Here is a 14,166-nt window from a genome sequence, read left to right as displayed (position 1 = left end):
TTACCAGTAAATTTAATTTTAAGGCTAACGGACTGATGGCTGCTAGATGTCTTATCGTTAAACTGTTTAACTTAACTGCATCTTTAAAAAAGTTGCACAACAAAAAATTAAACTGATTGTAAACATGGAAGATATGACTCATCCTATTAATACAACGTCCTGTTCAAGTTGGGCTCTGGCTACAAACCGCCACTGCTCCTCCACTCAAATGGAAATGAGAAAATGGCCACCAAAGAAGAAGAAGAAGGAGGAGAAGAAGAAATGGGACAGACAGAGGTACGCACTGTAATCACTGGCAATAAACACAATAAAATTTACATTAAAAGCAATTTAATATGTTTCTGAAGTACTTCGAAGAGACAGAGTATACTGAAAAAAGCCTACCAAGGGCCTAAGTGGGCCCCATATGTGTAGACTCAACAGGTTTGCCCAATTTTAGCCCATATATATGTTTGCAGCCCAACTGGGCCTCAGTAACATCCCAAGTATGAACCCACTCAGAGCCCATGTCCGTGTGGAGGCCGTGTGGGCTTGGGTTCAACTTATGTGGGCCCCAGCAAGTCATGCTGGCTGGGATAATAATAATAATAATAATAATAATAATAATAATAATAATAATAATAATAATAATAATAATAATAAATAGTTCCTGTTTTTCTACTATTTTAATATATGTACTGTATATATTTTATTTTACCTATACCAGCTACTTATGTGAGTGACAAGTAGGTCTATTGCATGTAGCATGTGCTCAATTTGCTCAATCTGGAGCAAAATTGTCTCTCCTCATTGCTTCCTGCTTTTGAAATGCTACTGGGATTTCACAACAGTTCAGTTTTTGAACCACATTTAATGACATAATCCATAGTTCAGTATTACACAACTGGGCTCTGAGTTCTAATGAAGTTGTGGTGTGAACAGCAAGTGGTGTGAGAATTCAGCAATAGTAAAATGTCCACAAATAGACCTGAGCTTCCTTTTGATTGCGCTTGTATTGTGAACACTAGAAGTACTTGTTATGATCTTATATAGATCTTACTTAAGCGATGCACCAGAGACTCGATTTGTGCAGTGACTTGTAAATTTTACTCCTTCGAAATCTGCCTGCGCATGCACACCGTGTACAACCAAACATCCTATCACTACAGTACTGAGAAATAAAAACTAATTTGGATATAGTTCCTTTTAGATCTACTTTAATAAGAGTGAATATGGTAAAATAACTATATTTGAAAACACCTTGAATCGAACAATTGGTCAAAACTCTTTTATAGCAAGCTAATCTTGCTTATTTGCATTTTACAGACTGAAGATTGTCCACAAGAGGGAGCTCATGCAGCCTCAATGGGCAGCACAGTGAGCTTCATGGTTTACGAAATATCAGGCTTATGATCTTATTGTAGTAATTTTTCTCTGAGACAAATATAATTCTGTTTTTGACATTTTTTTGACATTTTTTAATAACCCAGAGAACTTCCTTAAGTTTACCAGTGGTATCCAAATGCTTTTGAGCCAATGTAAATAGGTGGTTACCATCTCCATAGCAGATCATTTCCCTAGCGTACTCAACATTCAAATTTCAAAAATTCCAACTAGCACTCTTGTATCAGCTTTCCTGTAGTGTTCTGAATCACTGACTACAGTCTTCAATGACCACAAACAAAACCAAAATTAAAAATTACTGTTCGAAGTGTTATAATCTGAGCTCTGTTCAATTATGAGGGGGATTGTACATTCTGTGCTTTGTCTACACACTGTAATAACAGCATCAAGGCCACTTCAGAGTAGTAGCAACATGCTCAAAACAAGGAATGAAAGAAAAAAAAACTGCAACAAACTCTGTTTATTCTGATATTATTATCTTTAGCAGAGCTCGCAAGTTCTTTAGATAATTAATCAAAAATTCTTCTACAACCGAAGTCATTTTACTTATTTCACAATAAAGCTTTAAGCACTCTAAAACTCCATTGTGTCAACCATTGAGCTATCAGAACCTGTAGAAATGTAAATGTTGAATGTTAAAATATTTGCTAAAAAAAAAGAAAGAAAAAAGAAAGAAGACTTGTACAGCAGGTCAGCCAGTGTTGAAGAGCTTTGAAGGCTGTTAGTCTGATTTATTGTGATTTATGATTACACCCTGTTCCAGTAAGAGGAATAAACAATAAATGACACCAGCTTTGGCCTTTATGTTTAGGTTTTGTGTGTGTATGTGTGTGTGTGTGTGTGTGTGTGTGTGTGTGCATGTGTGTGAGTGTGTAGTGGGATACGGCATTTCCCTTATTAATAATATACACACAGGGACAGAGAGAGAGAGAGAGAGAGAGAAGCAAGATTAACCATTAAATGAAGCTTTGTTCCATGTGTAGCCTTGGAAGAGAAGGTGCTTTTGTTGAAGTCAGATAGTGGGAACACATTACACACACACACACACACGCACACACATTCCAGCCATTATGAGACTAACTCAATCCACAGGTAACTTAATACCTTTTTTATTAATTTTTTTTAGCCCACTTTTATCATTGCATGTGAGCCATGAGTTGCTTTTCTTTTGTCTATCCTCTCATCATTATTGTGTACTGCATGGCTCAGTATTATTAGTATTGACTTGATAGTTTAATTTCTTACAGATCCTCATGAAATATTCATGGGGAGAGTACATTTGTTTCTTCGTTTCAACAAAGTGTCAGCATGATGTTCCTAGGTTGTATATGATGTAACTTATTTTAGACATTGATTTTAGAGTGAAGTTATCCTGACAATGGGAAAGTTTTATTACGCTTTACAGAAGATAACAGATAAAACTGATGACTGGGAACCTTGGATGCTATGATTACTTCACATCCAATGTCATTTACAATCACTTCATATTAGTACAAATTTCCCCTCTTTAGCTTTACTGGTAGGGAGGTTCAGCTGCTGCTGCTGCTGCTAAGCTTTATGTAATAATACTATAAATAGTGGTTGGTTTGATGTTTACTCCAATCTTTTCTCTTCAGGCCCTGCCTATTTCAGCGGATTGAGGGTTCAGCGATCAACAAAGGTTAGATCGATCTATAGGTTAAATATATTTTCTATTTGCTTTAAATGTCAGTCAAACTTTGATGCAATATCTCTGAATTGCAGAGTTAACACAGTGTAATGAATACAGCATTTTGTTTTGGACACATGCAAGTGTGTGTTACATTTAAGATACAACTTTTGGAGCTCTGTGCATTTCTGTGTTTTTCTCTCATCATATCTAGCCTCAGAAAAAACTGCAACTAGCAGTTGTTTTCTGTTGGGACAGTCAGATTTGCTACTGATATTTTTGTGATGCATTACAAAGATTCTGTCAATTCTGTCATGTGTGATCCTTAAAATTAATTTAATGTCTCCAAATGCATCAAGAATTCATGTATTTCTACGCAAACATGCCCATTTTAACTGGAAGCCTATTTGCAAGGTGTAATCACATTGTTATGTCATAATACACAGGTAAAAGTCCTTCACCTATGATTCTTGGACTCTACAGTCATTTACTACAGAAATTCCAAGAGAAACTGACTATTACATTAATAACTAAAATTGTCAAATTGTACAGGGCAGGATTTTAGATCTTATAGTGCATTCTTTGGTCAATGAACAGGAAAATTAGTTCAGGTGAACAGAAATTTGATGTAGGAACATGAAGTTTCCAATTTCTTTGTCTTGAGTTAGTCAGAATTTCACACAGCAACCATTATGAAACAGATAGGACACATTACACACCACAGAGAGACAGAATATTATCGTAAAGCTTATAGAAATGTGGCCTGGCACATGATTATTTATGACATTCAGGATAGTTTGAGCAGCCAATGAGGAAGTTGCATGGCAGGTCAGAGTTATACAGAGCTCGAGAGGCATGTTTGTTCAGATAGACTGATTTAGGATCAGCATACACAGTGAAATGTAATACTATTAAAACTACTAAATGTCTGGTCCCTGAGCAGTGTCCTTTGTTTGCAGATTGTAATATAATTTTGTGGTTAGTTTAACTCTTTATGTTTCTTATAATTTCCCTATTCTTAGTCACTAGTCTTTCTGTTTTACTGTAGTGTTGGGAAATGCAATGGAATTGACTGCGTAAGTTGGAACCTACTTTTTTTTATGTTCACTGGCTAACACATATTCAACTTAAGATTCAACTTTGAACCCTCTTGCACAGGCATGGGGATGGACATACTGACATATCTTACTGTATAATGTTCAGCCTGTGTGTGTGAGAGAGTGATTGTGATGATAGCAAACTGCTTTATGGTTTTATGGAACCACTTTTTATTTCATTGGCTCTCAGTATGAAGATTATGAGCATTTATCGTAGGCATGATCTCTTCTTTTAATATGTGCTAAACAGATTCGTCTTCAATCCGAAGGAGGGAGTAGACAATCCAGCCATGGTGATTTCTGAAGATGCAGGTATGTAAAGTTTAGTTAATTTTTGTTTTCGGTTTTTTGTTTCCTCTTTCGACCAATTTTTTGCTTTGACTCTTATTGTTTTCGTATGGCAAAGTAAATGCATGATCTTTGCTCCTTATATATCTGATTTGAATTCTGATTAAATTGAACATTAGACATCATACAATAGAACAGCTTGTTATACTATATTTACTATATTTACTATACCACATTTAAGACTAATCTTGACCTGTAGGGAATTTTAGTGGCCCCTTGCCCCGGGTGTGTGTGCTGAAAAGAGAGGAGGGCCAGAATTTCGGCTTCCATCTGCGCTTGGAGAAAGGACGACCAGGTCATATCATCAGGCAGGTGGAATTATTGGGGGCGGCTGAGAAGAGTGGACTGAGGGATGGGGATCGTCTCCTGGAGGTCAATGAACACTTTGTGGATGACATTGAACATATGGAGGTGAGAAAACAGGAATCCTGAGGTCATGTAGGTCAGCTGCACATGTTGAGAAAGATATCTGGAATACAGCAATTTTATCCCTCCACAACCTAGCAGTGAATGTAGTGTTTTCATATTAGTACTGTAGCATGGACCTTTATTCTTTTTTTCTGAATTGGTGTTTTTCAGACTTGTTTTAGTCTAAAGTCTGTGTTGTGTCTTTTGCACATGCGTTGTCCTTGACCCATAGAAATAAGTACCTTCAAGATCTTAGAGTTCTTAGCTTCCTAAAGAGGTTCCACTTGGGACCTTTTCTAGTAGGGAAACACTCCATTGTATGACCAATGTCTACTTATTCTCATCTCTTCTTAGTGTAGCTTCTATCTATAACCTCTGTGGTGAATTTACCACCGATTGCAATTGCTACAGTTAAGAGATTTCTAACTTTCTTTTTTCTGCAGTCTTCTTCTGAAGAATTAGAGTTGGACTGGACTATATTTGGTAGAGGTGACCTCAGACCTACCAAAGTACCAATCAGAATTAGCCATCTGTTTATATCAGCTCCCCTTTTACCCCAACCACAAAAACTAAACTTTTTATATACGCTGTTTGATTGTAATAATATATATGTTGTAATGGTGTGTAGTTATACCTCACACTTCTGTTACGGGTGAAAGGAATGAGAATTAGGATAATGGCTGCACTATAGCTGAGATAATCATGACACCTAGTGCTGTAAAATGGTAGGCAAGCTATACTTTTGTTTAATTAAACATAATAATAGCAATAATACTTCTTGTTTTCACTTGAGCACAAGACAGCTTCTGACAATGTTTTTCACCTTTGTATAATAAAATCTCACAATGTTATAAATGTAAAAACATCCGACACACCCACATAGTTCTGATCAGGCAGGGGTTTTTATAGCGCTTAGTAATAATTAAATTGTAGTTAGGGATATATAATGCATGTCTTGTATTTAATGTGTTTCTTGAGTTTTTTTTATTTTTTAAAAAAATTTTTTACATTTGATACCATGTTGTCAGGGACTTTTTGTCAAGGTTTTTAGTTTCAAGTTTTTAAGACTTTCAAAGTTTCAAGGTTTTTACACACTTGGGTGATGGACGGAATGTGACTAAAATTACATTTTTGTGATTGTACTATGTGAATTTATAATGTTGTTATTTGGAATGTGAACATGAAGTTTACAATAGAGATTTGGTTAATCATTAGAGAAACTGAGCCAAGTATATGACATTTTATGTTGGAAAAATATTTTTTAAGTATTGTTCCACTGTTAGTGAAAATATAACATTATATAAGTCATATAATGTAATATAAAATTTTGATTTTGGCCCGAACAGAACATAAACATTAACCGATTTGCATTTCATTTCAAGCTAAGACAGTCTCAACAGTCTTAACTTCAGCAGCACTTTGGTTTTTGTCTTTCCTTTCTGCTCTAATGCCTCTCTCTCTCTCTGTCTCGTTTTTTTGCAGGCTGCCCACAGGATCCAGATAAGTGGGCCTCAGCTGTGCCTCCTGGTGCTGAGGAGTGATGAATACGAGCAGGCTGTGGCTCAGGGCTGGAACCTGAAGGAACTGTGCAGAGCTCAGCGTGGTGAGGAGTGGAAGCCTCCTCGTCTCTGCCATATCATCAGAAACCATGTGAGCGGCCTGGGCTTTAGCATCCATCCGGTGGAGGGTGAGTAACCCTTAAGGAGCCATATTTACAGAATATGTACCCTATATGCTATATTTCTTTATGCTCACACTGAGTGTATTGCAATGCTACACAGTGCATCAGTCTTTGGTTTTATGTCAGTGGAAGATTTAGGCTTTAGTGGTACAATGGAGGCTAAAAGTTTACATAAACCTAGGCTAAAGACATTCAAACTCCACATATTTCATGTTACCTACTTTATTTCCATAAGAGAGCATTTCCAAATAATAGAACAGATTTAGTTCAGCTTTTATTTACTGTATCAGATTTTCAGTGGATCAATAGTTTACATAAAGTTTGTTAGTATTTGGTGGAATTGCCTTTAATTGCTCAAACTTGAATCAAATGCTTGCAGAAGCCTTTCACAAGCTTCTCACAATACTTTCTGCACATTGCTCCTGACAGAACTGGTGTAACTCAGTCAGGTTTGTGGGCCTCCCTGATCAAACATGCATTTTCAGTTCAGTCCACAGATTTTCTTTAGGATTCAGGTCAGGGCTGTGTGATGGCCACTCTAATACCTTCATTTTGTTGTCTTTAAGCCATTTTGTTACAACTGAGGTATGCTGAGGATCACTGTCCTGCTGGAAAGCCCAGTAGTGACCAAATTTTAACACTCTAACTGATGTCTTGAGGTTCCGCTTCAGTATTTCCAGATTAATCCTCCTTCCTCATGATGCCATCTATTTTCTGAAGTGCATCAGTCCCTTTTTCAGCAAAACACCCTGAAATCATGATGATGCTGACATTCTTCAGATTAAAAGCCTCACCCTTTTTCCTCCATACATACCACTGATTTTGGTCAAACAGTTCAATTTTTGTTTCTTCTCACCAGTGAACATTCCTCCAAAAGGCTGGTGATCACCTGCAAACCTCAGTCTGGCTTTTTTATACTGGTCTTAGAAAAGGGGCTTCTACTTTGGGAACTGATGCCTCCAGTTCCTTCACCAGTTCCTTTGTTGGTGTCTTGGGATTCAGTCGAACCTTTCAGATCAAAGTTCATTCATCCCTGGAAGTTAATTATTTGTGCCTCTTTCCTAAACAATCCAGTGTCTGTGCGGTCCCAAGATTTTTATATTTGCATACAGTTGTTTGTACAGATACTCGTGGTACCTTTATCTGTTTGGAAATTGCTCCGAAGGAGGAACCGGACTTATAGATAGATAGATATAGACAGATGTATTTAATAATTATATAAAACACATGTAAGACTCCATTTATCCAGAACTTACAAGTATTTAAAATTGTTGAGAATAAAAAGACAATACAGCGAATACCTTTATTTCTACTGTGGTTCTCTAAAAGATGTCAGATGATTGTAGTAGTCAAGCAGGCAAGAACAGTGATTGAAAAATACAGCAATTTTTTTCTGAGGTCTTGGCTGAGTTGCTTGGATTTTCCCATGGTCTCAAGGGTAAAAAGTCTCTAACTGTAGGCCCTAACAGCTACAGGTGTGCTCCCATTTCCCAACTCCCAGCTCCCATTTCCTCCTAATTATGACAATTAGCCAACCAGATGGAATCTTCCAGACTGTTTCAAGAGACAGTTAGCTTGGTGTATGTAAATTCTGGACCCACCGGGATTCTGATATAGTGAATTAACTCTGAAATAAATCTGTCTCTAAGCGATTGTTTTTAAATTGACCTCTGATGTGAACAAAGTAGATGCCCTACATGCCAAAAGAAATGTATGATAACATGAAATGTGTGGGTTGTGAAAAACTGAGATTGAATATCTTTAACCTAGGTGTATGTATATATATATATATATATATATATATATATATATATATATATATATATATATATAAAGCATGACAGTGGTCATACAGAAGGTCTAATATGTGCCAGATTACCTTTATGCAATGTGTGCCCTCTGTAGGTGAGAAAGGGAAGTTCTCTGTAAGCACAATAACAGAAGGCCCTGCTGAGAAGGCAGGACTGAGAAAAGGAGACCGGCTGATTTGGATCAATGGTGCCATGGCTTCTGAACTCACGCATTCTGCTATTAACAAGATGGTGGGCATGTATAAGTGCTTATTTGATAACATAATTAGGATTTGCTACAAGTGAGAGACTAACTGGGTGCTACAACAATTTACTTATTGAAATTGCTCCAAAGTACGGTGCATAAATTTACATTTACTCATTTGCCAGACACTTTATTTTCCCAAAGTGGCCTACAGCTGATCTGAACAGATGAGATTTAAGGGCTTTGCTTAAGGGCCCAGCATTTACAACTTGGCATTACCAGGATTCAAACTCACAGTCTTCCAATCAGTAATCCAGAGACCTAATGGGGATTAAAATGAGTGTTTCATATTCTATGTAACTGAATAACACCTTGTACCTTGCTGTAACACCTTTTGTACAAAGCTCATTTAGTTGTCCAAACATTAGCACAGTGCCACAATCTCAAATGGCTAATGCTTAATACCTTTTCTGTTTAGGTGAAGAAATGCACTGATCACATGACCGTGCTGGTGATAGACAGCAACAGTGAGAAGAGCTACATCCGTAGGAAGATGGCCATTGTGCCAGCCATGGCTGATGCCCCGAGCATGCCATACAAACCCAAAAGAGTGCATCTGGTACAGGGGCCAGATGGCTATGGCTTCCTGCTTAGGCATGAAAATATATCAACAGGACGCAAAGGTGCCAGAGAATCACTCAAGCATGCATGCACTATTGTTATTGTGATAATTGTGTTACATCATGCTTCATGTGACACAGCTTTTAAAATTCTATAGTAATAAGTAGTGCTGGGCAATATGGCAAAAATACCACATGATAATACTTAAAGACATTTTCACTAGACACAATATGCATCGCAATATTTAATATGAATATCTGAATAATTGTTGGAAATGTAAATGGAGGGTCTGGAGTGATCAGTAAGGTGTGACCTGAAATAACCAGGTTAAACACAGAGATAGTGATTGTCATTAGTGTCCAGTTATGGTTGGTCATAATATTTCATTCCATATGCTTGTGTATGTGTAGTTCATATGGTGCGGGAGATTGATGCAGGCAGTCCTGCAGAAGTGGCAGATATTAAGGATGGAGAGATCCTGTTGGAGGTGAATGGGGAGTCTGTTGATCATTTGTCTCATGAAGAAGTTGTCAGCAAAATCAGAAACAGTGGACTTCAAGTCAGCTTCACCACTATGGCCCTAGAAGGCCAAAATTTCTACACTAAGGTGGGTGAGTTATATATATATATATATATATATATAATATATATTATAATATTATATGTTATGCAATTATTTAAGGTCCATATTACAGTAATACAACTGCAGGTAAAACATTTGCACATGCACAATTACTATTTTTGATTTTTTTAAACAAAAAATATGTTTCATATGAGATATTAGTTATTCACCTAGCCACCGCATTTATTGTGCCTTTTATTTTGTCATATTTTATTATTCATAGCTTGCGCATTTTTTAAAAATTTAATTAATGACTATATAAATTTCCATTAATGTGCTCTGGACTTTATATCAAAGCCTAGATATTGAGGGTTAAATTTATTTATGTATTCCCGCCTGTCTTCTTTAATATTTTCTCAGCTGGGTCTGTCTCCCCTGCTGTTCTGTGAAGATCATTCCTCTGGAGAGGAGCAGCAGGAAACGCCGACTCCAGATGAACAGAGTCCAGAAGCTCTGAGGCTGTTAGAGTCCTTAGTTGAAGCCCAGGAGGAGCTGGAAGTCGAGCCCAGACCAAGACTGTGTGAGCTACAGAGAAGCCCTGTGGGATTCGGCTTCCATTTGGGTTGGGTCCAACAGAAACCTGGCACATTTATCAACCAGGTATAGAGCAATTCTCTGTCCCTTTAATAGGTGCTTTCTTTGGCCAGACATAGAAAAGATTTAATCAGTAGATTTTAGGACACAGATAATCACAGGAAACAGATGAATAATAGATAATATAACTTACATAACAGAAAGATAACATAACCTACTGTCATCATCTATAATTATTATATTATATTATATTATATTATATTATATTATATTATATTATATTATATTATATTATATTATATTATATTATATTATATTATAGCAAAGCACTGCTGAATGCTCAAATCTGAATGGTCAGATGGTGTTGTTTATTTTTCTAAAGCAGCACTGTTCGAACAATAGTTCCAGCTGCAAGGTTTATAACAATGTGTTCATGATAACAGGACCTAACTTGTTTCACAGAAATTCCACACTACATTTAACCCTTTCTGGTATAGTGGCTACACTTATGGTCAGTCAAATTAAGTATAAGATATAAATCTTATATTAAATAATCAAAAAAATCCTCATTTGTAAGTCATTTTGGATAAAAGCATCTGCTAAATGAATAAATATAAATGTAAATCACCTGCCAATCACTCAAGCCCGTTACTGTAATTTCACATAAATCACTATCCTGATTTCTGTAAGGCTCTAGGCTATTTGCCATTCTCAATGCAGCATGTCTCTGGTATATATTTATAAACCTTCTATGCAAAATCCCTCAAAACCCCCCAAAACAAACGTATTAAACATATAAAAACTTATTAAAAGTTGTTTCTTTAATTCAAAACCAGCTGCATCATGCAATGATCCTAAACTACATAAATTTTGCCAAGAATATTATTACATTTTGCTAAAAAAAATCATATTTTCTATAATTTTGTCATCAACATTAAATATTTTAAGCCAGCATGTTAACCATTTTTATTTATTAAAACATTTTTTTGTATTCCTTCACATGGATAATCCATTTACTTTTTAATATATGTATTTTTAAAATAAGTATTTAGAAGTCAAAATTCAAATGACATGCAAGTAATAAAGAATAAAGTAATTTTTTTTATTAAGTAATAAAAAAATCTGAAGAATCTGTATACCATTTAAAATAATTTATGCATGAAAGGGTTAACTATAAACAGATAAAAAGCATAACCTGTTCTTTAATAAATAAAAAAAAGCAACTTTGGGGTGCTAAACATCACACCACCCTTAATTATTTTCCTAGAACAGCATGCCCTGTTGTGTTTTAGTTCTTACTTCTATTCTATTCTATTCTATGCAGGTGGCACCTGGAGGTCCAGGAGAAAGTTCTGGCCTCCTGCAGGGTGATGTACTGCTGGAGGTGAATGGACAGAACGTAGAGGATCTGTGTTTAGAAGACGTGATTTTGCTCATGAAGAAAGGAGGCAGCTCTCTCTCTTTGCTAGTGATAGACAGACCAGGTTATGAGTGGATGAAAAAGACTAGAAAGCCCATCACTACTGAAAAAGAAGCAAAGGCCTCCGAGGAGGTATGATTTACAGAAATTTACTCGAACACACAAAACCTACACCCAGATATTATACAAGAATTTATTTATTGCAGGTACAGGAGCATGAGAGCTCATCTCCCACAAAGCAGTCAGCTCCTGACGAGTGATGCAAGTTCCTTCCTGAGGATTCAGGAAAAGCATTCGGATCCATGGAACAACAATGCTGGGAAATGTGTAACATCACTGGGTGGAAGTTTAGATGACTGTTGAGTCCCCAAATAAAACTTGGCAATTTTTGTCAAAGCAATGCTTATTACTTCTTTTCTTGCTGCTCTGATTTTAGTTATTCTTTTAAATAATACATGCACACTACTTTTTGTTATCAGATATTCTACTCAATTCACCACAATGTCTATCTCTGTCAAAACAAAACATGAAAACATGAAAAAAAACCATAATCAATCAAATGCATAAGCACTACTTATGCTTTATTCTGTCACACTTCCTACCTTACTATCAATTTACACAGAATTTGTAAAAAATATTTAATTTAAATTGCTGCTGTTTCTGTCTGAACCAATAAAGGTTATATGTTATCTACACAGTGCATTCCAGCAAATTCCAAGAATTCCTGCAGTTAAAAACACTTAATTTCCATACACAATGTATTTCATTTTGTTAATTTCTATAGTCTATACAAAATAGGAGCAGTGAATTGAAATCCTTAATGTCGCCATGATTTGCCCTTGTTTAAGTCTGTGCAGGGTTTTCCTCTCTGGGGTCGTCCCACCTCTCAAAAACAGATCGGTGGTTTGCCTATGCTAAAGTGCCCCTAGGTGTGTATGTGTGTGTGCATGGTGCCTTGGGAATGACTGGCTTCCCATCAAGGGTGTATTCCACACCCAGTGTTTCAGGGATGGACTCCAGAAAGCAGATGGCGAGACCTTTAATGCACTACTGTGTGGTTTTTAGCATTTTAAAATTGTGTCATTAAAAAAATGAATTTTCTTGCATATGATATGGTAATTTACCTTCAAAACCCTATTTTAATACATTTATAAATATAGCTTTCTTATGATTTTGGAACTCATTACAAATACAGCATTTCTTTTTGTCATTTCACCTGTGTATTTTTTTTTTTTAATGATTTCCAACCAGCAAATTGCATAATGGTAAAAGTCTAGATTTGAATTAAAGATAGTAAGACATTATGCAGTCTCTTATCACCGGTACACACCTTTCTACTTTAACCATATTATATAACAAGGTTCATAATATGAAGATGATTCAGTGCTGTAACTTTTTGTTCTATGCAAAGGCATAGTTTAATTTAGATGAAGGAGAATATGTATAAGAGTAAAGTTGGTTAACTGTAAAACCAACTTAACTCTTTCTTTATCTAAATTAAACTATTTTTAAGAGAATATGTTTAATAAAGAGTCAGGTTGGTTTTACAATTCAGAAGCATTTTCTTCAGTTTTTCAATGATTCCCAACCTTCTTAGGAATTACACAAGATGAGAGTGGTTGTGTACAAAGTAACACTGAAAACCTTTAATACAAATGATCATGATTGATGGTGTTTGTCTGAGGTTTTTTGGTTTGCAAAAACAATCACTCGCTTTTTATAAGACTTGTAAACAATTACATTAATCCCACTGTAATGGAAACACTGTTGCACTGACGGTGGCTACTGTCAAGCAGTTTTCTGGCCTTAGTGCTTTTCCTTCATCCTTTTTTTTTTTTAACTAAGGGTAATCACACATTTATGGAGAACTACTCCTTAGAGACCTTCATAATTACTGTCAATGATGCTAAAATATTAGATTAAAAAATGCAAGAATAATTTTATACCACAGCAACGATTCCTGTAGGAACCTTTGAATGATCAGTCCAACAAAGTCAGAACTGGAACTCAATCTGGATACTCTTATATAAGCATGTTCCTGATAACAAAGTAAAAGAACTGCTTTAAATATACTGCATAGATGTTACCCTTTTAGATGTGAGTGATGCATGCATGCTTGTGAAGGAGGACACCAATCACAGAACAGTTATTTTTCTTTTGTGCATTTACATATTCTTTCTGGGTTGATCTTTTTCTAGACTTGAAAGGGAGAATTGGAAGAAATTCATCTTGCCACTTTATTTTATTGATCTTTGACAACTCTTTATGTAACCTTGATAAATTTGATTATAATAGTAGATACATTTTATTTACACAAAATGAAATTTTCCAGAAAGATGCCTTCGTATATATCATCTTTATTCTCTGATCATTATAATTACATATCTACATTAACATATTTAAGCTTTT

General features: G+C 35.8%; 1 protein-coding gene across 2 annotated transcripts; it reads left to right on the top strand.

The window, feature by feature from the left end:
* Window positions 1-2,361: 2,361 nt before the first annotated feature.
* Window positions 2,362-12,863, top strand: nherf4b (NHERF family PDZ scaffold protein 4b). 2 transcript variants are annotated; one of them, XM_026922069.3, is made up of 12 exons: window positions 2,362-2,475; window positions 3,000-3,043; window positions 4,080-4,107; window positions 4,379-4,440; window positions 4,676-4,887; window positions 6,367-6,571; window positions 8,471-8,607; window positions 9,039-9,243; window positions 9,592-9,788; window positions 10,164-10,403; window positions 11,662-11,889; window positions 11,964-12,863. In XM_026922069.3, exons 3-12 carry the CDS (start codon window positions 4,094-4,096, stop codon window positions 12,015-12,017), a joined length of 1,554 nt encoding a protein of 517 aa, XP_026777870.1. In that variant the 5' UTR covers window positions 2,362-2,475; window positions 3,000-3,043; window positions 4,080-4,093; the 3' UTR covers window positions 12,018-12,863. The 2 variants fall into 2 exon arrangements, with proteins under 2 accessions (XP_026777870.1, XP_053086540.1); XM_053230565.1 differs by lacking the exon at window positions 4,080-4,107 and having other exon boundaries at window positions 2,363-2,475.
* Window positions 12,864-14,166: the final 1,303 nt, after the last annotated feature.

The sequence above is a fragment of the Pangasianodon hypophthalmus genome, chromosome 27 (genome assembly GCF_027358585.1).
Source record: "Pangasianodon hypophthalmus isolate fPanHyp1 chromosome 27, fPanHyp1.pri, whole genome shotgun sequence".
In the NCBI taxonomy this organism is placed as follows: domain Eukaryota; kingdom Metazoa; phylum Chordata; class Actinopteri; order Siluriformes; family Pangasiidae; genus Pangasianodon; species Pangasianodon hypophthalmus.
Note: the sequence above shows the minus strand (reverse complement) of the source record. Positions and strands in the feature narration are given on the sequence as shown.